We start from the raw sequence: 27876 nt of genomic DNA on the forward strand, positions 1-27876 counted from the left end.
CCAGATGAGTCATAGATGCCATGAACCCCTCCCACACACACACACATGTTCAGATATCCTGCTATTTATTAGGTATTGTCTATAGGTGTAGTTTGAAGGATTTGAATCATATGGGATCCTTTTGCTTTTTCCCTATATTTTAAATATTGTATCTAAGGATAGTGTTGGTGTGCTGTACTCTATTGTAATATCTTTTTCATCTTAATACACTGGTAGAGGTCTTGCCTAACCCAGCTTACCTACCAAAAAGAAGAAGATAAGTTTAGATTTTATAGGTTGAACAGAAAGGAAGTTAGGATGGATTCCCATATATAGCCTAGATGGAGATTCCACTCATACTAACAAGAGATTGAAACAAACAGAGATCCCATCACTAAGACTAATCATACTAGATTAGCGCACATATTAAATCACAAAAAGTAGCTTCCAAAACCCAAAGTTCCCATCACTAAGACTAATCAAACTAGATTTGGGCATATATTAAATCACAAAAGTAGCTTCCAAAAGCCAAAGACCCCATCACTAAGACTAATCATACTTGATTTGGGCATATATTAAATCAGAGAATGGAGGTTCCAAATGCCAAAGATCCCATCAGTAAGACCAGTCATACTAGATTAGGGCACATTTTAAATTTGATTAAGGAGCTTCCAAAAGCCTAAACACACCTAAAACTACAATGAGACCAAAGGACTAAACACCATCTCAACAAACACCAATTCCACATCATAGCATGGCCCACAAATAGGCACAAAACCTTAACCCTAGAATCCAAGAATGGGGACCACCCCGTCCTCCTTTCCATGTCCCTCCAAAACCCACCTCCCCTTTCGACCAACTCAAGAGCCAAACAGCCCCACCATCACACACGCGCATATATACCAATACAGGTACCAATATCTCTACATAGTCAGAGAGAGATCAGTAGAAAAAAATAGAACAAAAGAAAAAAGAACAGAGAGAAAGTGTGTGTTTTCTATCGATTGCTGGTCTAGTTCTCCAGATGTCTATGATGAATATGAAAAGCTTGTTATGCGAATGAACCCACCAAGGTAGTTATTTGTTTGTTCCTTCATTTTCTTGAATTGGGTTTTGTTTTTATGGTCTGGGTTTTCTGGGTTCTTGTTGATTTGAAATGGGTTGGGGCTGTTTGTTTGTAATTCTCAAAATTGAAGTGTTTTGTGACATGGGTCTTATTTTTTGTGTTTTTCTTTTTGGTTTGATGGGCTTTGCAGGGTTACTGTAGATAATAGTTCAAGCAGGAAAGCAACTCTGGTTAAGGTAGTTTATGATTCATTGTGTGTGTTCTGGTGTTTGAATTTATGGGTTTTTTGGGTTCTGTGTTATGGGACATTTCTTATGATATTGTAACTGAAGAATCCTTTTTTTTTTTTTTTTTTTTTGAATTTTACAGGTTGATAGTGCTAATAAGCATGGGAGCTTATTAGAGGTTGTGCAGGTTTTGACTGATTTGAACCTTACCATTAGCAGGGCTTACATTTCTTCAGATGGAGAATGGTTTATGGATGGTAGGTTTCTGATTTCTCATAGTTCTTATTTTATTGGTGCTCTCTCTCACTCTCTGTTGATTCTTTATTTTCTCTCTCTTGCAGTGTTTCATGTTATAGACCAAGATGGCAATAAGGTAACAGATGGCGAAGTTATCGACCGCATTCAACAGGTAAAACTGTGTACTAATCCCTTGTTTTACTTGCTGAGAATCATCAGAAATTAAGAAGTTCTTATGAGAGATACCACCAAAGAAAAAATAAGGATGTCAGTCCATCTGAGAATAATCAGAAATTAGAAGGTTCTTATGAGAGATACCACCAAAGAAAAAATAAGAAATTCTAATGTAATAGTACTTGAGGATGTTAGTCCTCAATCAGAGATGGCTTATATTATACCACTGCTCCCTGTTTCTGGTAGCTGAGGACCTTTAATAAATGTTGGGGTCGAGTCTTCTCAAAGTGATGAAATCTATGATTTGGTTTTCCAAAGTAGCTAACCCAGCCCTTAGAAATTTAATTTACTATACGGTGTCTCTCATTGAGGTATATAGCCCCATAGAAGTAATGAGTTAGATGAATTATGAATTTCTTTTGCTGATTTTGGGGTTAACTATTGTGTTTTTTTCTCTGTTCTTTTTTAAAATTTTATTTAGCATTCTGTTGTTGGGACTGGGCTGATTTTGTGTTCTTTCACCTTGCAATGAAATCTTCTTAGCTATGTAAACATCCATGACGAATCTTTGAGCACCATTTGGTTGAGGCCTTATGTTGCTAATTTAATATCTTATAATCATTTTCTTATTTATGAGATTCAATACCAAGTGTGATTCCATTTAATTTGTAGTTGTTTTTTTGTGTTGAAGTTTCTCTCTTTTTTTAAATGGCCATGTTGAAGTTTCTATATTAAAAAATATGGCTGTCCTTGAGCTCGAAGCAGTGTAAGATTTGGTTGTTGTGTGAATGTGTGTTACTTCTTGTTTGAATACCCACCAAACGACTCTATGCTAAGGTAATTTAATTTTACACCTTATTGCAGTCATTGTCTACAAGAGCATTCGGTGTCCGATCTTTGAGAAGGTCCGTGGGTGTCCAGGCCGCTATTGAACATACAACAATTGAATTGATCGGAAGGGACCGACCCGGATTGCTTTCTGAGGTTTTCGCTGTTCTTGCAGACCTCAAATGCAATGTCGTAGCGTCAGAGGTTTGGACCCATAATTCAAGAATGGCATCGGTAGTTTATGTTACCGATGAGACCACCGGGTCACCAATTGATGATCCTGACCGTCTTTCTAAGATCAAACAACTCCTCCGCTATGTACTGAAAGGGGATAGAGATAAACTTGGTGCTAAGACAGCTGTTTCTATGGGTATGACTCATACGGAAAGGAGACTTCATCAAATGATGTATGCTGACCGTGACTATGATAGGAACAATTTGAATGGGCAAGAGACTACAAGTGAGCGGAGTAAACCTTTTGTGACGGTTGAGAATTGCATCGACAAAGGGTACTCTGTTGTGAATGTCCGGTGTAAGGACAGACCTAAACTGCTCTTTGATACTGTCTGCACTTTAACAGATATGCAGTATGTTGTCTTCCATGCGACTGTCATCGCTGAAGGACCAGAAGCTTATCAGGTTTCTTTTGTTACCTTATAAATAAGCTTACATTTTTATTATTGTTGCTGACTTTGAGCAAAATTGTGGAATTTTAAAGCTAAAATATAAATGCTAATGCAGAATTCCTAAGTACTGAATTTAGAATTCAATCTCAAATAACCAACATATTCTTTTATCTCAGTTATTCCCATATGCAAACATCATGAACAAGACAAAATCTGTTATAACTTTTACAATTCAGATGCTAATCTCATTCATGACTGTGAATTAATATGTTGTCTTTGGTGATTTTTGCTCTATTTATGCAATGTAGGAATACTTCATTAGACATATAGACGGTTGCCCTGTTAATTCCGAAGCAGAGATGGAGCGATTAATTCATTGTTTGGAAGCTGCTATCGAAAGGCGAACTTCAGAGGTATAAACAGTTAGCTGATTAGTTTAGGCTACTGATATTGGCACTACCATGTTCTAATAATTGCACAAACTCAGCTTGTCTTTTCTTTGTTAAAATGGCTTCTTAGAGCTTTTTGGGAACTGTAATATCCTTTGACAGCTGTGTAAACAAGAAATGACAAGCCGAGTTTGTGCAATTATTAAAATATGCTATTGGTGCCAACATCAGTAGCTGTAGTTTGCGCTGGCTTTTCTTATCAGTATTGGCTGGTGCTAACTTTTGTGTGGTGCATAATTCAGGGATTAAGACTCGAACTCTGTAGCGAAGATCGAGTTGGGCTTCTGTCTGATGTAACCCGAATATTTAGAGAAAACGGGCTCTCAGTCACTCGGGCCGAAGTCACTACAAGGGGATCACAAGCGGTAAATGTGTTCTATGTCACAGATGCAGCAGGAAATCCAGTCAGCAGCCAAACAATCGAGGCGGTTCGGAATGAAATTGGCGAGACTATACTCCATGTGAAAGATGATGCATATTCAAAGTCCCCCTCACAAGAAAGTGGCAAGTTCTCTCTTGGTAATCTTTTCAGGTCTAGATCAGAGAAGTTCCTCTACAACTTGGGTTTGATAAGATCCTACTCTTGAGGCCAGCATTACATTTCATGGATGCTTCTAATTTCTGTAAATATTACTGTAACCAGGCTTGCTCAAGCAGGCCTTTTAGTTATAGATATGGCAATGTAAGATCATATCTGAATCGTCCGTTCAACCTCACCTCGATCTTGGATCAATAGGCCTTAAATGTACTGTAATCGCCCTGTAATCCCATATGTAAGTAACCATTCAATTGACTTATATTGTCTGAGAACCTAATGGTTGCTGTGATTACAATTTGCGTCACTCGTTTGCTTATATATCTTATCTTCCATGGAAATGGTCTACCATGGAGTTTTTCACCTTTTTTAATTTATCTGGTACGAGTGTCTGAATCCAAAAGTAAAGATTCTTGGATTCGTCGAGATATTTTAATCAATTCTCAAAGTTTAATTTTTTTTGGATAATAAAAAGGTTATAGAGGGCGAGCCTTGGCGCAACGGTAAGGTTGCTCCATTGTGACCCGGTGGTCACGGATTCAAGTCATGGAGACATCCTCTCTGCAAAGCAGGGGTGTAAGGCTGTACATCTAGCCCCCAGACCCGCGATGGCGAGAGCCTCGTGCATTGGGCCACCCTTTTAATAGTAAGGTTATAAGAAAAACAAGGTTATAGCGTTCTATTTACGAATAAGAACTTACTATTTTGATGTATAAAACTCAAAAACATGCCGTAATTATAAAGTTGTGGAAAGTAATATTAAGAAAAAAAGAAGATAAAAGACATAGGGTCAAAGGAGAATCCTATAGTATTGGAATCCGACATCTCTCCGACACGGGTACTAAGCCCGTTCAAAAGAATCTGTGTCATATGGTCCTGACTTGATTGAAGAATAGTATTAAAGTTTGAAACATGCATATGTTAGGTGTAACATATGCATGTTTATAACAACACCCTATACCTTACAAGAACACCATCTAATGACATTAAGCGAATTGACTTCGGAGAAATTATATGATGTGTGGCCGTATAAACTTGTATTTTTTTCAAAAAGTATATAGTACGGCCACTCCATATGATGATGCAAACCGTCCAGTTGTTGGGTCACATTGTAAATAGGTTGCGCCCTTAAAATCATTTCCATAGGATGATCCTAACCCTCCGAGTACTTTCTGAAAAATACGGGATTACACCGCCGCACACATCATATAATTAATTTCTCGCAAAGAGGACTACTTGTGGTCAATTGGATTACTCCTGAGACAAAAACTCATTAATTTGAAAAATATGTTTGAATTTTGATGATCTTCGTTTCGCTTTCAAGAAAAAATTCTAGTCCTTTCATGGTGGGTCTCACATGGGCCCTCATGAACGGAATGTTCTTTTTATCAGTTGTTGGATTCACGTGGTGTAAGAACCCTTCTGAGTCAGCTTGATATGACAGTTGCACCCAAAAGTCATGACTGGGGCCCAGAAATTAGGTTTTACTTGGACCAATTGTTGAGTTGAGACCGAGTTTTGATGGGTCAACTCACCTAATTTACTCTCCTAATTTTCTGCAACACAATCATATAATTTGAATCTGTTTGAATGAATGGTATTGAAGCACCACCCTTGTTTTGATAGTCACACCCCTCATAATTACTATACACCAAAGCTTAGTGTATAACCCCTCTCAACCCACAATGGGTGCACGTGCCAATCAGTTAAAAGAACTCTTTTTGTTCACTTTTACCCATAACTTTTGTCCCATTGATTCCGTGGACATGTGCACCCATTATAAACGGACGGTAGAGATTGTGTATACACTGAGTTTCAGTGTAAATTTGAAAAAATATACTGTCTCAGAGATTCTCTTCCCAACTTGTACTCCCAAGTGGATGGGTTACGAGATAACGCCCTGTGTCAGAACATGGTGAACATAAATATCCTGACCTGGAAAATGACATTCTTGTCCTTTACAAGCCAGCCATTCTTACAAAACACAGAAGGTCATTTTCGTCATTTTAATTGGAAATGAAAATGTGCGTAAGCATGATCTGAACCCTTCATTCCGCATGGGATCAAGACCACATGGGTTGCTTCAGGATGTTCTCATGGTCTCGGTCTTGACCGAAATCCGAAATTTCGGTCCGATTTCGGTCAAGACTGAAACCGAAATGACCGAAACTCCAAATTGCCGAAACGTATAAAATTTCTGTCAAAATTTCCGAAATTTCAGTAATTTCTGTGAAAGTTTTGATCAAAGTCACTGAAATTTTGTTCGGTCGAAATTTCGTCCCAAAACAACGGTATTTCGAGCGCGTGTACCAAATTTCGACCAAACTTTTGGGATTTCGGCTGAAATTTCAGTTTCGGATAAGTCCGAAATTTAAAACCATGGATGTTCCACAAGATCAATGGTACCATGTGGGACCCACTTGTCAACATTGATCCTTGGCATTCTCTAGTCTCTACCCAGTCTTTGTTTTTTTTTTTGGCTTACCAGTCAAATTGAAAGCCATTGATTAGACAGTTGTGATCAATCCACGTGATAGGGCCCACCAAATGAAGGGTCAAGATTAGAGTTATAGAGAATCAGCACGTGCTACGAGGAGGATTTGGATTTTGGAGTATCGGTGGCACGTGATTCTGTGGCCAACTTGGCTCTGCCTCTTTTTAATTTTTGACAGAAGAAAAGGGCAAAAAGATCAAAAGCGACACGATCCACTTGTTTATTGGCGGCGTTTGCTACGGTACAGATCATGCCACGTGGACATAGATGTACGGCTAGGAACAGCTCTGATGGAAAGCGACTGATCATGTGTATTTGTGAAACGGCGTGAAGAGACTCTCTTTCCGCCTCTCCGGTGTCGCGTGAGATTCTGTCGGTGGACTTTTTGGGACTCCAAAAAGTCGCCAAAAAAGTAGGGACTGATATCCGCATCCCCTTATTTTGATAATACCAGTACCCACTTATTCACTTTGATGTCCGTGCCATGGGTGATGATAAATTCACACCCCCTGTAAGATACTTCGCCCTCCTTAAAAGCGTTAAAAGTCTGCTACAGTTAACGTTTCAAGCGGTGCGAATTATCCTGCAGTGGGTGCGAATTTATCATCGTTCCAGTCCCATTAATAGTAATTATTTTTTTATGATTCGATTTGCTATTTTTAGTCAAACAAGTAAATGGTCTGAATCACACTACTAATCATTGCTCATTATAAACGATGCCGATTGAAAGTACATGTGGGACCCACTTGTTTGATGATCCTTTGTTGGGGCACTTTTACCTAGAAAATCTCCACCGGGGCAATCTTGACCGTTTTTAACTGAAAGGTAAAGAAAATAAAATAACAATTAATCCATAGTAGACTCAACAGCTGAATGGTTTGGATCAACATGTATGTGTGATCTTGTCATGGCCTACCAGATCAACGGTTTCGATCACCAAGCACCAACCACGTATGCCACGTGTCTTTCACATCAATTTTCAAACCCTCCTCAATGACTGTTTTAGATTTTGAGAACAATCGGTTCTCAAAATCCAAAACAAACAATGTCTAAATAGAAATTTGAGTCCAATAATTAGTTTTATAGAGAATCGGTTCTCAATTTTAGCCCAGATCTCGGATCAACTAGAAAGTTATTCAATGGTGTTGAATATGTTGTTGGAGAAAATTTGTCGGGGATGAATCTTGGTGAGATGTATAAGAAAATGAGATGCTTCAAGGCGCGTAATCACTTTCCTTGAGACGATATTCACCCTCACTAGTAGTGTGAAAGGGAACCACTAATTCGCTTCCAAGATATAATGGAGCCTAGTATTTTTTACGCCAATTGTTTATTGACGCTTTGTACTAAGCGGAAACAAACCCCAAATCGCCCTTTGAATTTGACAAGTATGCAAGATACTACTGTCTGTGTTTCTAGTATGACAGAACACTAGAGAGAAAATTTAAAATGGGTAAAAATGAATTTAGAAAGGCTTTTAAAGAGTAAAAAAAATGCTTTGGAATTTCTCAAATCCACTCTCTCAATCTGGAGTTTCGGATTCCACATAAAATGGGAAGTTTTTTTTATCTTTTTATATACATTTGTGCCTTTTCACATTGAAATGCACCCTTTGGTGTCATCCGATCATGAAGGTCTACTTATTTAACAGTTAGATCGTGCCAAATCGCATTTCTACAGTCCAGATCGATTCTAAAGTGACTGTTGGTATGTGTAAAACCTCCGTCCTCCCCCGTAACCACTAGATCATCGATATATAGTGCAGATTTCACCCAATCGGGTCTTGATCTTTGGGACACAATGCGATACAATTCAACGATCCATATCGCACCCGATCATCCACTAGTCGTTACCCACGATCCGATGAACCAGGTTGCACCCGCCCAAGCACCAGCCGTTGGCTATTTTCCCAAAGCACTTTTACACCTCTTTCCAAAAGCACCCAACTTTACAAACAAAATGTACTTTTCTTTTGTAAAACCTTTTCTAAATATTTTATTTTGAAAATACTCTAGCACATATGTTGGCGGTGGAGCAAGAAAAAGGGAGTGTAAAGCCCTAAAAATCACATGTGACTATATAATTCTAATGAAAGGACAGAAGTGTGTGACAGTTTGCATCGTCTAGTGGAGAACACAATAAAAGTTAATAATCAAATAACTCGAAGGATGATTCGAAATGGAGTGACATGTGCGTTTAAGATCTTATGTGGGCAATCATTGATCTAAGATCGACGGTCTAGATTGAAGAATGAGATTAAGTGTGAAATTACTGGAGTTACCCGTTTCCAAAGTGATCAGTTAAGGGTATAAGGGTAATCAGTGCATCTCATCCCTAACGAGATATTGATGATTAGTGTAACCCTAGATTCAATTGTATCCGTTGATTAAATAGATTAAGTCAACTACAGTTCTGTTGTGGGTGTGACTCTAGGAGATCTTTATCTATAAGTAAAGGGGTTGGTCTCTGCTGTCGTCTAACCTGTCATAAGGCGATCTCCCCCACGAGAGGTCAGGCAAACTAGAAAGGCAGTAGAAGATCATCCCGTTCGGTCCACCACCATGAGAGATCGAGGTAAGTTTCACAATCTTTCTTTTGTATCCTAATACTTTGCATGGTAGATCCTTTTATTAATTTGTTATAATCAGGGAATATATAGATTGAACACTATGATCCTAAGCCTAACAGTGCACACATAGTCTCTTTCACAATTGGTTCAGACGGATTTCCAAACTATGCAGGTGTATCCAAAGTTAACTAGTTGAGAATTGACTTAAGGCAAGCTACACATGTGCATTTGCCATCTTGATCGATTCAGGTGGAGTCAAGACCAGGATAATTCGATGATGTGTGTTGTTGGTGGTTTCAAAATGCCAATGGATGTTTGAAGTGGCGGCAAAAATTGTAGCTGCCAATGAAAAATCTTTAGGGTGACAGAAAAACAAGACAAGATAGAGATTATTACAATTGGAGTCTTTTTCCCACGAAATTCGAGTAAGACTCTTCTTGCAGTACGGAGAGAGAACTTAGGATGATTTTGAGAGAGAGAAAGTTAGGAAGCTTAAGTTATAAAAGGTATTACATACCTTGTGCAAAGATAGAGGAGAAGCATAGGGAATGGACACATAGGTAGGGGTTCGCACCTACGTTAGGCTGCTCTCGGGTTTCATCTTTTGAGGTTGAGTGCATTGAGTGTGTGAGGATTAGATTAACGGATTGCCAATTATCTCTTTTAAATCCCCACAACTTGTGCATTTAACTCTTGTTGTCCACATCTAGTGGCTTATTCATGTCACCCTTTTAACTTTTTTTTTGAATGGCCTTGTTCATGTCACCCAACTCGCTTATTGCTATATTATAATCGATATCGTGATAGGCCGCATAAAGCCTGACTTCAACAAGTGTTACTAGAATAATTACACTTCAAGACTCTCTTATGTTCTTTCGAACCATCATTTTATCCAACACACTTCGAGTTCTTTTTGGTTGGGGTTCCACACAAAAGTAAATAGCCCCACATCGGATAAGTGAAATGGATGAGGAGGGATTATAAGGGAATGGGCACCCTCCCTCTAATGGCTAGCTTTTAGAGGTGAGTTCTACCTGGTTAAGTTCCTTATAAATGGTATCAGAGCTCAGGGCGTGGTAACCCCGCATGGAGGGGCAAGATTATCCACATTGCTTCCGTGTGGAGGGGGAGATTGTTGAGGTATCACGCAAAAGCAAATAGTCCCACATCAGATAAGTGAAGATTGTTGGGGTATCACGCAAAAGCAAATAGTCCCACATCAGATAAGTGAAAATAGATGGGGATGGGTTATAAGGGAATGGGCACCCTCTCTCTAACGGGTAGCTTTTAGGGGTCAGTTCTACCCGGTTAAATTCCTTAAATTTTTCTCCTTGCCTATATCATGGCATCTCTTCGTTTCTATCTTCCTCTTTGTTTTATTCCAAAAATCCCTGAACTTTGAAAATTTTCCAAAAAAAAACCTGTGTTTTATTCATTTTTATTTGTCATCTTTTTCTTTTATGCTTCTTAATCTCCTTTCAATTGCGATTATTTTCTTTTCAAATGGGTTCTTATGGTTGATGAAATTTATTAATATCAGATCTACTGTTAGATGTACTAAATAAGCATTGATAGATTATGTAAATTAGTGTTTGCTTATAATCACCTAATTCATCTTATTAACACGGCATCATTTGTCATTGAAGACCTGTTAAATTCATCCACCCTTTTGGGGCTTTTTTGGCAGCCTTGAAAAAATATTCCATAGAATATCTATGTTTTTTCTCATCCACCCTTTTGGTGTTTTCACTTTGAGACTTTATTGGCAATCTTACAAAAGTATTCCATGGAATATTTATGGGGGGGCAGCTGTAAAAGACGTAGACCTGGCAAAAAGTGCCCTGGACCCGCAGGTCAACCCAGCCCGCCCTTAATTTACATGTCTGGGTCACTAGACCCGGTGAAATTTGACCAGGCTCAGCCCAACCCGTCAAATCTGGGTTGGGCTGTGTAAACCCACGGGCGCCCGCAAAAACCCAAATGAATGATATTTTATATTGTGTAAGCCCTTACAGTCCCATATTTTTCAGAAAGTACTGTACGGACCACATCATAGGATGATCTAAACGGTCCATGTGATGGAACACAACGTAAATAGGCTGTGCCCGAAAAATCAGTTCCATAGAATGATCCTAGCCCTCCGATTTATAGAGGTTTCCATAAATAATAATATGCAATTCCTCCATAGATTAGAGGGCAATTCCTCCATAGATTAGAGGGCTAGGACCATCCTATGGAAATGATTTTTTGTGCACAACCTATTTACCTTGCGGCCCATCACATTGATGGTTTGGATCATACTATAGTGTGGGAATAAAAACAGCAAAAAAAAAAAATTGGGTGACCAGCGGGTCCAGCCGACCCATATGGGTGGGGTCTGGGTTCACAAAATAATGACCCGTAAGATTTCGGGTCATTTGTGAGCCGGCCCATACCACCCGGACCCGTACTGGTTGGGTGAAACCCTGCCCGGCCCACCCGTTTACCAGGTCTAATAAGGTGGGAGTGAGGGTAGAATGAAAAATGCCTAGAAAACAGGAAAACAAAATTTCAATTGTAAGTAGGTATTTTTTTTTCTCACTATTATTTTTACAAAGGGATTGCTGATGGTCTCACTACTCCCATCAACAAAAATTCAATTTCTCACTCCCACCATCTCAAGTCTCTCCCTAACTATGTTTTATACTTAAGAAACCTTGAATAGGTGGGAAAGAGGGGAGCATTAAAAAGACCTAGAAATCAGGAAAACAAAAATTCAATTTTAAGTAGGCATTTTTCTCCAATACTTTTTATCAAGGATGGCTGATGCTCTCTCTACTCCCACCAACTCAACTCTCTGCCTAACCATGTTTAATACCTACGTCCCTTTTTGTTCTGAACTTAGCTAGTTGAAAATTGTAACAGCCAAATAAGGGAAGCTCAAGATAGAGAATTATGTGTCTATCACAACAATGAGGTGTCAATATCAGTTTCTCAAATAATACAGAACTAAATTGGCAACTCTGGGACTTTTTTTTTTAACGGTGAAGAAATTTATTATAAGACGACAAAGCCCCAAGACCTAGATGGTCAAATATAGTAAAACAGAGACAGAACACCACAAAGACCAGGACGGCCCTGCATTCATGACCTTCATAGTTGATCTCCAATTGAGAATTTCAGTCTTTGTATGTCTCTATGCCCACATCATTTTGATACAATCCCTCTCTATAGTGGGTTAGAACTAAAAAAGATTTATAAAAAAAGGCTACTGATATTGGCACTACTATGTTTTAATAAGCGTAGCCTGTCTTTTCTTTTTAATTGCTATGATTTAGCGACTCTTTGAATTAATTCCTGACACGTGCAGTGCACGGCACGACACGCATGTCCACACTCCTTTGGGCACTTTTAAATATATTGCTTGGAATGTTAGAGTTTGCTGACTATGGTCCAAACATGACGTGCCTCTGTCCAGCAAAGGTGTCTACATCCAAACCAGCTTGCAAATATGTCAGCTTCTGTCCTCCCACATGCCTATGGTTGTTCTACAAGAATTTCTTTTTATGAAACCACTTGGGCCAAGTTTTGGAAGAAGCGATTATCGAAAATAGACAGCTCTCAAATGCAGAGTCAATCGATATCAATCAGGTTGGGAGTCCAGTAACCAAGCAATGCATTGGATCCACATGTAGTAACCACCCAATATAGATAGGCTGGTTTTTTACCTCACTAGAAAAAAATCAATGCAAACAATTAATTACAGTGGGTTGTTCCTCTTTTACTAGAATTGAACTAAATTTTATTTGCTGAAGAGTAATAATACACTTGTGTGTGTCCCATGTAAGCGCTTGCTAGTAAGAATAGAGTCACAAAAGAACTCGGTTTTTGATTCAGAGATTGACCTTGCTAGAGGACCATTCTTTGGGTCATACTTTAAAAAAACTGGGGTGTTTCTAACAATTTTCACAACATTTGAGTATTTGAAAATGGAGGTGCATTTTTCAGCTAAAATTTGGGGTTTCTTCATGGGTATTCCTTCTACAAACTAAAAGGGTGCACAAAAGTGGATTGAAATCTGACATCATAGTACATCTAAACAAGCTACAAAAATGAATTAAATGCTAGGATCCAAATCCAATAAATAAAAATCCAGTTCTTAAAAATAGTATGGATAGAGTTGGTTACCTTGACAGTGCAAATGAAAAATTGGCTTCCGTTGGTGTTGGGTCCCGCATTCGCCGTACTAGAACTCCGGGCCCCACATGAGCCACTGTAAAAATTCAGCAGTTCAGGATCAAATGCATTACGTAAACTGATACAGAAATAGGTGAATATGATAGAGATTAACTTACGCTTGAAGTTCTCATCTTTAAATGTACGGCCACATATACTTATACCACCGGTTCCCTGAAATCATAAAGAATATTCGCAGATTATTAAGAGATGGATCTCGATGTTTGTTTATCGCCACGCATTCACTGAACTGTCAAGACATGGAGTTGTAGTTGGAACCTTAGTTAAAAAAGGAACAGAAGGGAAGGTCTCATAGGTTTCAGTCATGAGATTAGTGACTAATGTCAAATCAAAATGCATTTTTGGCTCCTCAATTTTCTGTGAAGTATTCTCAGTGTAATCAGAGGCTAACTATTATCAAATGATAAAAACACAATAAGGGAATATCAGCAAAACCATGTTCTAATAATTGCACAGACCTAGCTTGTCTTTTCTTTTTTAATTGACGTGTGAAAGCCTTTTTGGGAATTGTAATGACCTTTGACAGCTCTTTAAATAATAAAACACAAGATGGGTTAGTGCAAATATCAAAACATGGTTGTGCTGATATCATTTCCCAATCATAAACATATCCATTAAGGACTAGTACGCATGTTGTCATTGTTGTGTATTCATCCTCTTTGTTTGCTCTTCATTCTGATAGAGCCAACACAAGATCTGGCAAACGTGCAAAGTATACTAAACAAAGCCATATTGGTCATGTTGTTTGGGAGCAAGCCAGTGATGTCATAAGAGCAAAAGGAGTGTGGATTTTCATCAATTCTCTTTGTTTCTAGAAGAATCTGACATGGGTGCAGCAAAAGTTTTAGATAACAACGGTTTTAGGCCCAGGGATGCTTGTCTATCCTAGCAACCACCTTGAGTTTTGTATTTTCTTGAGCAAATGATTTGGCACAAGTACCAGAACACTGAGACACATCTAATGACTTTGGCATTTAACTTTTCAAAATTAAAAGATTGGCAAGCATTAACTGAATTGTCAGGACACAGAGTTGTATTACTTGGTGTCAGTCATGAGATTAGTAACTAATGCCAAATGAAAATGCATTCAGGACTCGTGTATTTTCTGTGAAGTATTCTCAGTGTAAACAGAGGCTAACTACTATCATATGTTAAGGCAAAATCATAAAACATATTCATTAAGAAATAGCATTTATGGTGTGCAACCATCATCTTTGTTTGCTCTCCATTCCGATAAAGCCAATACCAGATCTGGTAAATGTATAAAGGATACTAAACAAAGCTACCTTAGTCATGTTATTTGGGAGCAAGCAAGTGAAGCCAAAAGAGCAAAAGTCTTTCTGTTAGTGAAGAAAGAAACAAAAGGGAGTGGATTTTCATGAGTTCTGTGTGTTTCTAGAAGAACCTGACATGGTGCAGCAACAGTTTTAGATACCAATCTCAATCATGTTTCTAGAAGAACCTGACATGGGTGCATCAACAGTTTTAGATACCAGCAGTTTTAAGCCAGGGGATGCTTGTCAAGTGGTAGAAACCACCTTGCGTTTTGTATTTTCTTGAGCAAATGACTTGGCACAAGAACCAGAACACTGAAATACATTTAATGACTTTAACATTTCAAAATTGAAATATAGAGTAAAATCTGAGAGGATAACATGATATAAAGAAATTGTTGCCCATTTATGCCTTCGTTTACGGTAAAACTATTTATGCCTTTTTTAAAGTAATGATTTTATCACGAAATCTATACCAGTTATCATAAAGAAAGCCAATGTATTTTAGAATAATTCTCAATAGTCCCTCACCAATCCTTGAACCCCATACATTAAGGCTAGAAACTCCCAATCTTGTCAATAAATTTTAATAAACAATTACATAATAATCATCATTCAAAAAAAAAAAGACAATTACATTATAATCCCAACCTATCAGATTTATAATTAAGGACAAATTTGTTTGAAAATGTTTGTTTACACTGCCTACCACTTTGCATGTGACTGACCATTTATCACTGGATGATCTGGATCGTCCATTTGGTGGGCCCTACCATGGATGGTCCATGTTACAAAAATGACAATGATCAAACCATCCGATCAGCTGGATCAATGGTCTACAAACATAAAATTAAAAACAAACAGAGTCAATGGAAGAGGTATATCGATTGACATTTCGGATTGTCTAAACTCTAAACAGAGTGAGTTGTGTATTGTACCATACTACCATCAGTGGTAGCGAACCCACCATATGGATGGTTCAGATCATCCAAACTTAGAAACAAGCACTGTAGGGCTGCTCTTCTTTTTGGCTGAGGGATTCAGAATTAGAATTACCCAACTATTCTTTGAAGAGTCACTCCCTGGGTTATGGACAAGGACCCAAGTGTAACCTTGATCTCAACGGATAAATCTTCAGCTACTAATGGATGGAAAGTGGTGGGCACCAATCCCCGACAAAAAGTCGTTCTATACTAATGTCCACAAGCCTCTTAGGTTATCTTTTAGCAAAATTGATTAATTAGATTATAATGCATGTGTGACATGCAATTAGTGAAGATTTTAATCATGTTCGGACTAAGATTGAATAATACTATAAAGTTCCACTAAGCATATTGATGGGGACCATCATAGGACTCATATTTTAATTTTTAGGTATATTTTAGGTGCCCTTTAAGCCCCTTAAGTTATAGGAAGGGTATCATGGTCTTTTCCCACCAATATCACTGGTTTCTTTCAGTTATGAGGATTTTAAATAGGCTCCACAAATGTATTACGGAAATTTCAAGTGGGACGAAAGTTTTTGAGTCATTAGAGAGTATTTTAGTCCAAAAGTGTTGGGTTTTTGTTTATGGTTTTATATATTTCTATTTCTCGTCTTCTTTTTATATATTGTAAGCCTCATAGAACTTTTCTTTTATCCATGATAGAATCAATAAATGAAAATGATGGTTCTTTGCTACTTTGCAAAATTGTGGGTGTGAAGCCTTCATCCAAAGGTGTGATGCCTTGATCATTCATAAGGTGCGAAGCCTCGAGATTGCTAGTGTGATTCTAGCATAATTTTCGTCATCTTTGGTGAGATGCCAAGAAAACTCTTGGCGTGATTCCAAGAGATAAGTATCTTGTTTTTTCAGTAGTTGAAATCAATATTTTCTCCTATTTTATCTCTTCTTTTCCTAGTTTCCTCTACAAAGACAATCTGTCCGGGAACCAAAAATATTCTTTCTCCTTGCCAAAAAACCCTCAAAACTCTAATTTTTCTTTTTGTTTTACCCATCCTATTTCAACCTAAATCCAGTGTCCCTTAATCTTGCCTAAAACCCTTGCATGTACCTTCCTAGCATACGTTCGCACCATTCAAAATCTATCATAAACCTAGTAGAAATATTTTCCAATTTAATCACAAATTTTAGGACCAGAACCCTAATTTTTACCATCCTTTTCACCCTTATTTTCAAATATATTTTCCCAGATTCTTAAATCATACATGTTTCCCAATATCTTTGACACTCAAACGCCTTCAAGAACGAGCGATAAACTCTTCAATTCATGGTTAAAATCAGCAGAAATAACCCCTTCCATAGATTCATCCTCCATTAGTTTGCTATCAGAGCGAAGTACTGGTCCTTCATTCGATCGTGTCAATATTATATGGAATGCGGTACGGAAACGAGTACAGGGTACGATGGTAGCCCGGTACACAATACAATGAGGGTAGCCTAAGTTGGTTCACAAATTGGAGCCGTGGGTCGATTTGGAGTGCAAATTCGGGTCGCTCTGGTTCTCTCTCTCTCTCTCGATCTCTCTCTCTCTCTCTATATATATATATATATATAGAGAGAGAGAGAGAGAGAGAGAGAGGAAAAGGATTGTACGCTCGAGCGTACCAAGCTTATGGTACGCTCAAGTGCCCAATCACATTGGTCCCACATTTTTTGTGGTGAACCAAAGCATTCATTTGCAAGGCCCTATCATAGATAGGGTGTGTACCAAAAATCAGCACCATTGAATCATCCTAGCCCCTCCAAAAGTGGAGGGCAAAAATGGGCATATTTGTGGACAAACAGTGTCTGTCCATTTTGACCTCCACAAATGGATGGGTTAGGATAATCCTATGGAGCTGATTTTTGGTACACACCCCATCTATGTAAGGGCCTTTCAAATGAATGCTTTGGATCATCCTAACAAAGTGGGCCCACATGTGATTGGGCACTTGAGCGTACCATAAGCTTGGTACACTCGAGCGTACAATCCTTTTCCTCATATATATATATATATATATATATATATATATATATATATAATTTGTATAATTTTACATGAATGTCATTCAATAGAACTGTTGGTCTACGTGAGAGAGAGAGAGAGAGAGAGAGAGAGAGAGAGAGACAAAGAGATGGAGAAGGGAGGCGTGAATAGGAGAGGACGAATTAGTTCTCCCCCCCCCAACACACACGATTTCAATATATATATATATATATATATATATATATATATATATATATATATATATATATATATATATATATTGTGATATACTATATAATGACAACAATAACCTTATTGCTTCTGACACTCCCCCTCAAGCTGGAATGTAAATATCGTACATTCCAAGCTTGTTACAAGAATCCTTCAATTTTACACACCCTAATGGTTTGGTAAACATGTCTAAAAGTTGATCTGCAGATCGAGTGAACACTGTATAAATTTCACCACTCTGAATTCGATGACGAATGAAGTGACCTCAATATGCCCGGTTCGCTAATGGAATACCAGATTTATTGCAATACGAATTGAAGCCCTATTATCACAATACAATTGTGCTGGAAATGTCGATGAGAATCCAATCTCTGATAAGGAGCGAAGCTAGATTAGCTCCCCACTCGTATAGGACATAGCCCTATACTCAGCCTCGGCACTCGACTTAGAAACAACATCTTGCTTTTTACTTCTTCATGACACCAAATCAAGGAAGTAGGATTCTTCCCTAAGAGCCTTCGATTCCCGCTTTCAATTCCCGCTTTAGATTCCCGCTCTGGCAACCTTGAGCAGGATTTTTCCCTGAGAGCATAGTTATAAATTTCGTTTTGTTTCGTCCGAAATGGACGAAACATTTCGTTTTGGAACGAAAACGAAACGAAATCTGCAAAATTTCGTTTCGTCCGAAATTTCGGTCATTTCGTTCGAAATTGACCGAAATTCCGGATTTCGGACGAAATGGACGAAATTTTGAATTTGGTCCGAAATTCAAAATAACGGCTAGTTTGACTGGATTTTGTGGAATTTACGACAATGCCTCTGGAACGGTTCTTTTTGGTTTTTGACCATTTTAACCTCAAAATGTGACCGTTTATAGCTGTTGGGAGGGTATTTTAGTCATTTTTAAATGCACAATCAAATAAAAACTCTATAAATAGCCTTTTCCCTATCTTCTAATCCTCCACCTTCACATAAGTGATTTTCTTTCTTTCTCTCCTTTCTCTACTTTCAATTACATTATCTATTCTATTAAATTTCCTACAAGTCTACCCTCTTCTTCAACTCAATCCAAGTCTATTTTGGAGCAAAGGGAAGGCATACATTCAACTTACCACTACAAGAAGTCAAGAACTATTTCCAAAGGCTTATTTCAAGTGAGTGAAGGCTAATTTTTTCTTCTTCTCTTCAACTCAAGTTCAACCTCAAGGTTCTCTTTATTTCTTTCAATTTCCTTTCTTTTATTTTTTACTTCATTTGTCCCCTTCTACTTCATTTTTTTGTAATTTGTTTCATTTTTCTTTCTTCTAATTCATTTTTCCCCTTCTTCTACTTCATTTCAAAATGAGTGGGTCGGGCTCGGGACCTTCTGCAGGAGCATCCTCTATTGGTTCGGCACCCGCTAGATCGAATGACCCGGCATGGTCTTACGGTACATTGGTTCCAGGTCAAAAAAATAAAGTAACTTGCATATTCTGTGGCAAAGTCATATCGGGTGGAGGTATAACCCGCTTGAAAGAACATTTAGCGGTTGTTCCTGGTGAAGTAGCTTCATGTAAAAAAGTGACTGAAGATGTAAAATATCGAATGAAGCAACTTTTAGATGCAAAGAAAAAAGAAAGGGCTAGGATGAGCCTATCCAAAGCAGAGGTTGAGGTTTTTATGGCACACCAGACGAAGAAGAAGAGCAGGATGAAGAAGACATTGGCACACAATTGCCTCAAGTCTCTCAACGAAGAGGTAAGGAAGTTCTTGTAGGACCGAGTGGTACAAAAAGGAAGAAGAAGAGAATCACATGAGGGATCAGGAATTTCTTTGCACCACGAACAACTCCTGGAGCCCAGCCAAGCATTAAAAGTGCTTTGGCTACTAAAGAAACAATAGATAGAGCAGACATGGCGGTTGGCATGCTTTGCTACGATGCCAATCTCCCTTTCAACGTTGCTAATTCACCTTTCTGGCAACCTATGTTTGATGCTGTGAATGCCGTGGGTTCGGGTTATAAGGCACCTACTTATCATGCTTTAAGGGGTCCCATTTTGAAGAATACAGTGGATGAGGTAAACAACTACTTGGAGGAGATTAAGATGTCATGGAGATACACTGGCTGTAGCATTATGGCAGATGGATGGACAGACACCAAACAACGTTCCCTAATCAACTTTTTGGTGTACTGCCCTAAAGGAGTCATATTCCTCAAATCCGTTGATGCGTCTGGCATAGTGAAGAATGCCGATGAATTATACAATATCTTTGCAAAGATTGTCGGAGAGGTGAATCCGGAATATGTGATGCAATTTGTAACTGACAGTGAGCCAAGTTACAAAGCTGCTGGGAAAAGACTAGAAGCCGCGTTTGGTACATTCTTCTGGACTCCGTGCGCAGCTCATTGCTTAGATCTCATCTTGGAGCATCTGTGCAAACCGACTGTATTTCCTCACATAGCAACCACAATTGAGAGGGCTCGGACGATTACAAAGTTCATCTACAACCATGGAAGCTTCTTGAATTTGATGAGGAAGAAGTTCACAGGTGGGAAGGAGTTGTGCCACCCTGCTGCAACCAGATTTGCTACAAATTTCATTAGCATACAAAGTCTGGTGTTGAATCGGAAAGCACTTCAGCAGATGTTTGTGTCTGATGAGTATAGTTCTAGTAGATTTGTCCAACACCCACTGAGTGAAGGGGTAGTTAGTACTGTGTTGGATAAATCTTTTTGGGACCAATGCAAGTACATTCAAAACATCAGCGAGCCTTTAGTAAGAGTGCTGTGTTAGGTAGATCGGCAGGACAAACCGGCGATGGGTTACCTATATGAGGCCATGGATAAGGCCAAAGAGAACATCAAGGAGAGGTTGAAGAGAAAATCATATTACAATCCCATCAGGAGGATCATCGACCAAAGATGGGATAGGCAACTCCACAATCCCCTCCATGCAGCAGGATATTTTCTTAACCCTGCTCTCTTTTTCACTCCTACCTTCTCTAGGCACAGTGAAGTAACCAGAGGCTTGTTGGCATGCATCACTTGACTGGTACCTGATGAAGGTACACAAGACCTCATCACCAATCAGATTGAGGATTATCGAGAGGCTAAGGGTATGTTTGGAATGAAGCTTGCAATCCGCAACCGAACAAAGTTGGGACCAGGTATATTTGAGTTGTTTGTTTAATTAAGTATAATTCATTTTAACTTTCAGTTTCTCAACAAATAATGTTTTATTATTTGTTACTTTCCAGTTGCATGGTGGAAACAATTTGGAGGTGACGTGGAAGAATTACAGACCTTTGTGATCAGAATCCTCAGTCAGACCTGCAGTGCGACTGGGTGTGAAAGGGATTGGAGCACCTTCGAACACATTCACTCTGCAAAGAGAAATAGGTTGGAGCACCAGAGATTAGATGACTTGGTGTTTGTCCATTACAATCTTAAGTTTCAAGAAAGGTATACAACGTAATATAATGTTTTCAACTCTAACCTCATCACTTTAAGCTTTTAAGTTTAACCTTTGACATTAAACTTAATGTTTTCCTTTTCAGGGACTTGTTGAGGAAATCATCTACCACTAGTGACCCTTTGAGCATAGACCATCTGGATGTCATGATGGATTGGGTTGCAGAAGAAGAAGATGACATATTCACGCCGAAAGACATTGGGTGGGAAAGTCTTGAAGCACCTACTGCTGTGGTTGGGGCCGGGGACGACGACGACGACTTTCTCATGCCTCTTGAAGAAGATGTCCCTACTGGTGGTCCAGACGGCGGCGACGGCGACGACGACGACGAAGAAGACATTGAGTATGATCATCTGGGTTATGATGACTGAGAGTTGTTGCTACTAGCTATTATTGTCTATGTTTCACTTTCATGTATCTCTTTTTTTCTTTTTTTTTCTATGTATCAGACTATCAGTTGGACTTGTGCAAGACTTTATATGTTTAAGTAATGAATATGCCTTTTAGGACACATATTTTGGACTATTTATTAGTTTTTCATCTTTTTCTATTGATTTTATATTTTTTTGAATTTTTCTCATATTTTTTAATATATTTTTTGTGTGAACGAAAAATTCGACCGAAATGCACCGAAATGACAAAAATCCCACCGAAATTTCATTTCGGTGGCCAAAACGAAATGGCGACCGAAACGGAATTTACAACTAAGCCTGGGAGCCTTCGATTCCCGCTTTCGATTCCCGCTCTGGCAACCTTGCACCAAATTACCTCCTACAAACGTGCAATATCCAGTAATTGATCTTCTGTCCGCAGGAGATCGCGCCCAGTCTGCATCAATGAATTCTTCTACCTTTTCATGTCCATATTTTCTAAAACAAAAAGCCTTTACCTAGAGTACCCTTCAAATATTTAATGATCTGAATGATAGCTGCCGGGTGGGAAGTACGTAGAGAACTCATTGTTAAAGTATAAAAGAATAAATTATGCCTTTTCCATCAGCTTAATCTTTTGGAGTAATAATTGGTTGTTTCACATGGTATCAGCTCAAAGGTCCTGAGTTCAAACCTCCTAGATGTCAAAAATCCACATGCATGCAATGGTCAACCCACAAGTGGGGCCACATGTGCCACGTGTAGGCCAACCCAAAGAAAGAGGGGCCACACGTGAGGGGGAGTGTTACAGTATAAAAGAATAAATAGCGCCTTTCTCCATAAGCTTAAGCTTTTGGAGCAACTGGTTGTTTCACACCCATAAAGCGACTAACCATACCCACTGCAAATAAAATATCTGGTTGGGTGACAGTCGGATTGATCAACTTACCAACCAGTCTTCTGTATCAACTAGGATCATTCAGCAACTCACCCTGATCAGGAAAAAGTTTAACATCTGGATCCATAAGAGTAGCTGGAGGTTTCACCCCATTGATCCAGTCTCTTCTAAAATGTCTAACACATATTTTCTTTGTGACAAAGAAAGGCCATGACGTGAGCATGCTACCTCAATACCAAGGAAATATTTGAGTTGACCGAAAGCTTTAGTGGGAAATTCCCCTTAGAGAAAGGATTTCAAATTTTGTATCCTAGATCTGTCATCTCCTGTAATTACAATGTCATCGACATACACTATCAGAAGGATATATCCAGCTGCAGACTTGTGACTGAACACGGAATGATTGGCGGCACACTACTTCAACCCAAAATGCAAAACCGCAGTACTAAACCTTCCAAACCAAGCCCTCGGTGATTGCTTCAGACCATAAATCACCTTTTGAAGACGGCATACTGAGGAGCACATCCCTCCTGAGCAACATACCCAGCAACATACCCAGGAGGTTGCTCCATATAAACTTCCTCAAAAAGATCACCGTGGAGGAAGGCATTCTTTACATCAAGCTGCGGAGGCCATCCACGATTAATAACTAGAGAGATCAATACCCGTACTGAAGAAATTTTGACGGCAGGAGAAAATATCTCCTGATAGTCGACGCCAAATGTTTGAGCGTACCCTTTAGCAACAAGGCGAGCTTTGAGACGCTCTACATTTGGATGATACTATGACAAAGACCCAATGACACCTAACAGATCGTGCTCCAGAAGTGAGAGGAACCAACTGCGTCATTTTATTTGAGGGAAGTGTAGACATCTTTGCATCCATGGCAGCCCGCCACCCAGGATGATTTAGAGCGTTTGTAACTAATTTAGGCAAAGTAACCGAAGACATGCTATGAACAAATGAACAAAAAGATGGTTAAAGATGCTCATAAGAAACAAACTTTTAAATGGGATGTGCAACAGTACGAGATCAAGTACGGGTTGCAATGGGTGAATCTCGAGTAGGAGAGCAAATATCTGAAGGAGGACAATCTGACTGCAAAACAGGATCAGTTGGCTGAGATGGTGCCTCATTCGTAGGAGTGGGCGGAGATGTTGTCTCATTCGTAGGAAAAACAACCTTTCGATATCCCCGAGTATAAGTTTGCACTTCAGACTCAGTAGTTTTCCCTGTAGGACCTGTTGCGGCGTCAGGGACAGCTATAGATATAGGTAGAGGAGGCAAAGGAGGACCCATCATGATAGGAACTGGCATACTGGGTATGTCAACGGATAAAGGAGAAGAATCAGTCGAATACGGTTGGTCCTCAAAAAATGTGACATCTGCAGAGACAAATATGAACTATAAACACTTCAACCTTTTTGGATACGAGAGTAACCTACAAAGATACACTTCTCTGCCCGAGGCTCCAACTTGTCAAGACCAAGAGACAAATTCTGAACAAAGCACGTACAACCAAAGACACGTGGCACTAATGGAAACAGATGTCCTAAAGGATACATGACGAAAAAAATGGTATTTTCCCATATAAAATAGAGGAAGGAAGACGGTTCCCTGGGTAGCATGCTGTAAGAGCTGCATCTCCCCAATGAATCTTAGGAACTTTCATCTGAAACATAATGGTGCGAGTCATATCAAGTAGGTAGTGAATTTTCCTTTCAGCAATACCATTCTGTTGCGACGTATATGCATATGACAGCTGATGAATAATACCACGAGATGCAAGAAAATCATGAACTCCATTATCCACAGAGAAATATTCCTTAGCATTATCAGTGCGTAAACAATTAATGGAACATTTAAACTGGTTAACCACTTCAAAATAAAAATTATGAAAGGCATTAAAGACTTGAGATCGATTTTTAAGTAAAAACAACCAAGTGGCACGAGAATAATCACCAATAAATATGATAAAATATTTAAAGCCATTTAATGAAGTAGTTCTAGAAGGACCCCAAACATCAGAATGTATAAGTTCAAAAGGACGAGACACTCGACTACTGATTCGAGAAGGGAAGGACACACGATGGTATTTTCCCAACTCACATGACTCGCAATGAAAAGACGGAACCGAATCTAAAACAAAAAGAAGTTTTCCTAAGCATGTCAGCAGGTGGGTGTCCAAAACGACAATACCACTGATAGGCATCAACTGAAGTGCGAAGTACGACACCAGCTCCGGTATGCTCAAGGTAATAGAGACAATCTCACGACCCAAGCCAATCCTTGTCCCAGTCTTCATGCCCTGAAAAACACAATAGGAAGAAAAAAAAAGGAAAAAAGAACAATTTAGAGATTTAGTTAATTGGCTAGCAGATAACAAGTTAAAAGGAAAAGATGGGATATAAAGAATAGAAGACAATTAAAGAACCGTTGAGGTGGAGACTACACTCATCTCAGATACAGGGGATATAGTTCCATCAGCTAAAGTAACAGTACGAGGGCCCATAGAAGGAAATTAAAAGAAATGACTGGAAGGAAGAGAGAATGTTAGGATCATGGTTTAAAGTTTCGACCAAAATCCGAAATTTCGGGTTTCAGTCGAGAACGAAATCGAAATCAATAATAGTTGAAATCGTCGTTTATTTCGGCCGAAATTTCGTCCGAAATTGAAGGGATTTCACCCAAAAAATCTGGATTTTGATAATTATTTAATCCCAAAATTTCAGCTGAAATTTCGATAATTTTGGTCTAAATTTTATAGGAGATAAAATAGACGTAATTTTATTTTGTAGGATTTTGGCCGAAATTTCAAAATTTCAGCTAGAATTTCGGTTTCGAAGAGGACTGAAACGCATTCCAAAACTGAAATTTGAAACCTTGGTTAGGATTACCTGCAATATGGTGGGATGCTCCTGAATCAATGAGCTATGATCCAAAAGAAGTACCAAAGAGAAAACATGAGGGGCTACCTTTATGTGCAAACGTGGCAGCTGGCTGCTTCCCTTTGTCCCTAAGATGCACAAGTTCATCATATTCTCCAAGAGGGACTACCATGGTGTCAGGAGTCACAGATGGAGCAGCATAGGAGGAAAAACTATCAGAATCGGCAGCAGAAGCACTCGCAGGAAGCTCAGAATGTAAATCATAGCAATACTCAACACTATGTCCATCCATACGACAGTGAGTACAATAACTAGACCCACGTCCACAACCTCCACCATCTCGGCCTCCCCCTAACTCACGGCCACAACCACGAACAGGTCTAAAACAACCACTACCACATCCACGATCAGTCCCAGCATATGTCAAATGAGCAGACCCATCCACCATAGGGTCACTATGCCGAACTACTCTCATAAGTTGAACCTAAGAGAAGACATCTGCAAGGGTGGGAATCGAACTAGAACTGACGATTTGTTCTCGGAGTTGGAGATAGTCAAGCCCCAATGAATCCAGAAACCGAACAACTTGTAACTCTTCGTGATGCTTTTTAAGAACGACGGGATCAATGGTAAAGGGCAACAATAAATCATGCCCTTCACATAGCGCAAGGTAATCACTATAATGGGTTCCCACCGGCTTGTCTCCTCGCTAAAGTTTAGACCATTCTGAAAAACGATCACATATACGTGTCAAATTATCCACCCCAGAATACATCATAGCCGTCAGCTCCCAAATTTCTTTCAAGGACTGAAGGTACATCAAGGAAGTAGCAATATTGGGTTCCATACAACCCCAAAGAAAAGAGCGGATCACAGCATCATCTTCACGCCACTGATAATATGTCAAATCAGTGGTACTGGAGATGCGCACTTTTGAAAACTGATTTTCCGACATCCAAGTAAATAAGTGTAGATAGTCATTTTACACGGGGGATAATTTGTCCCATCCAGCTTTATGAAAGTCATCTGAAGGGGAGGTTCGACATGGGAATAACTAGACTGGGCAGTGTACGACACATAACGGACCTCATCAACCTTGATATCAACAGTTTTCTGAGAGGGGTGCTCCACAGATTCCATAATAAGTCACACAAACACTAAGACCACTAACAAATCGTCCAACCTCAACAAAGCACAACAACAACTCACCAACAACACCAAAGCACCACAAAGAAGCTCCAACAAATCAAACAACAATAACACACTCACCAACAACCATCACCACAACATCATCAACAAAAGTCACCATCAATCACAACAACTATCAACAACCATCAACACCAACGAACCGACAACACATGTATCAAACTAACCATCGCAAACTACCAACATCCGCGTGCGAAGGCATCAACAATCAGTTCTGGGGCAAGTAAGATGGTGAAGGAAACACTCAACATATGATGAAAAACAAAAAAGAGAATACTAACCAATGGCCCGGAACCAATCGCAAGAGAATCGAGAAGAGAGAAACGAGTTTAGATCATGAAAAAGGAGAGAAAGAGGATTGTCAACACATGTAGCAAACTAACCATCACAAACTACCAACATCCGCGTGCGAAGGCATCAACAATCAGTTCTGGGGCAAGTAAGATGGTGAAGGAAACACTCAACATATGATGAAAAACAAAAAAGAGAATACTGAGCAATGGCCCAGAACCAATCGCAAGAGAAACGAGAAGAGAGAAACAAGTTTAGATCACGAAAAAGGAGAGAGAGGATTGTTCTAAGGAAGATTTGTGTTATGGATATGATTAAAACTGAATAAGAGTCTAGAAGAGCATAGACAAAGTAGGATAGGGTGGGTATATAACAGATTAGGGTTGGGATAAGCCAAAAAGGATGGGAGTCGGCGGCTAGGGTCGGGGTTAGGGTTTGGGCAAGATGGGTGGGGCGATTGGGTTGGGGTTGGGGTTGGGTTGAGGAGGTTTTGGATGAAGGTTGGGAGGGAACAAGAATTAGGGTTAGGGTTTAATCAAAAAAGCCAAAACTAGTTGTTTATGGTTTAAGGAGAGAAAAAAAGATGAAGGTTGGTACCTTTACGGATGAAGAGGACCTTCAACCTTTCGTTCTAATACCATGTTGGTCTACATGATATAGAGAGAGAGAGAGAGAGAGAGAGAGAGAGAGAGAGAGAGTTAACATGAGAGACAGAAAGAGAAATGGAAAAAGAGGGAGGAGTGAATGGGAGAGAATGAATTAGTTCTCTCCCCTCCACACGATTTCAATATATATATATATATATATATATATATATATATATATATATATATATATACAATGACAATATTACCCTTGTTGCTTCTATGTACTAC

The 27876-nt window shown here is 39.1% G+C and overlaps 1 protein-coding gene and 1 long non-coding RNA gene across 2 annotated transcripts; one reads left to right on the top strand and one right to left on the bottom strand.

Moving 5' to 3' along the window:
* The first annotated feature begins 947 nt into the window (after positions 1-947).
* On the top strand, positions 948-4419 carry LOC143889890 (ACT domain-containing protein ACR4-like). The gene is made up of 7 exons (XM_077394281.1): positions 948-1052; positions 1236-1281; positions 1415-1529; positions 1614-1681; positions 2548-3150; positions 3446-3550; positions 3829-4419. Exons 1-7 carry the CDS (start codon positions 1033-1035, stop codon positions 4171-4173), a joined length of 1302 nt encoding a protein of 433 aa, XP_077250396.1. The 5' UTR covers positions 948-1032; the 3' UTR covers positions 4174-4419.
* An 8798-nt stretch (positions 4420-13217) lies between these two features.
* LOC143891148 (uncharacterized) lies at positions 13218-24924 on the bottom strand. The gene is made up of 3 exons (XR_013255282.1): positions 24816-24924; positions 13519-13573; positions 13218-13436 (listed from the first exon to the last, which is right to left on the bottom strand). It is a non-coding gene; the product is annotated as an uncharacterized LOC143891148 (long non-coding RNA).
* Between the last annotated feature and the right edge of the window lie 2952 nt (positions 24925-27876).

This window comes from Tasmannia lanceolata, unplaced genomic scaffold, assembly GCF_043159265.1.
Source record: "Tasmannia lanceolata isolate RefF3 unplaced genomic scaffold, GAP_Taslan_0.1 ptg000013l, whole genome shotgun sequence".
Lineage (NCBI taxonomy): Eukaryota > Viridiplantae > Streptophyta > Magnoliopsida > Canellales > Winteraceae > Tasmannia > Tasmannia lanceolata.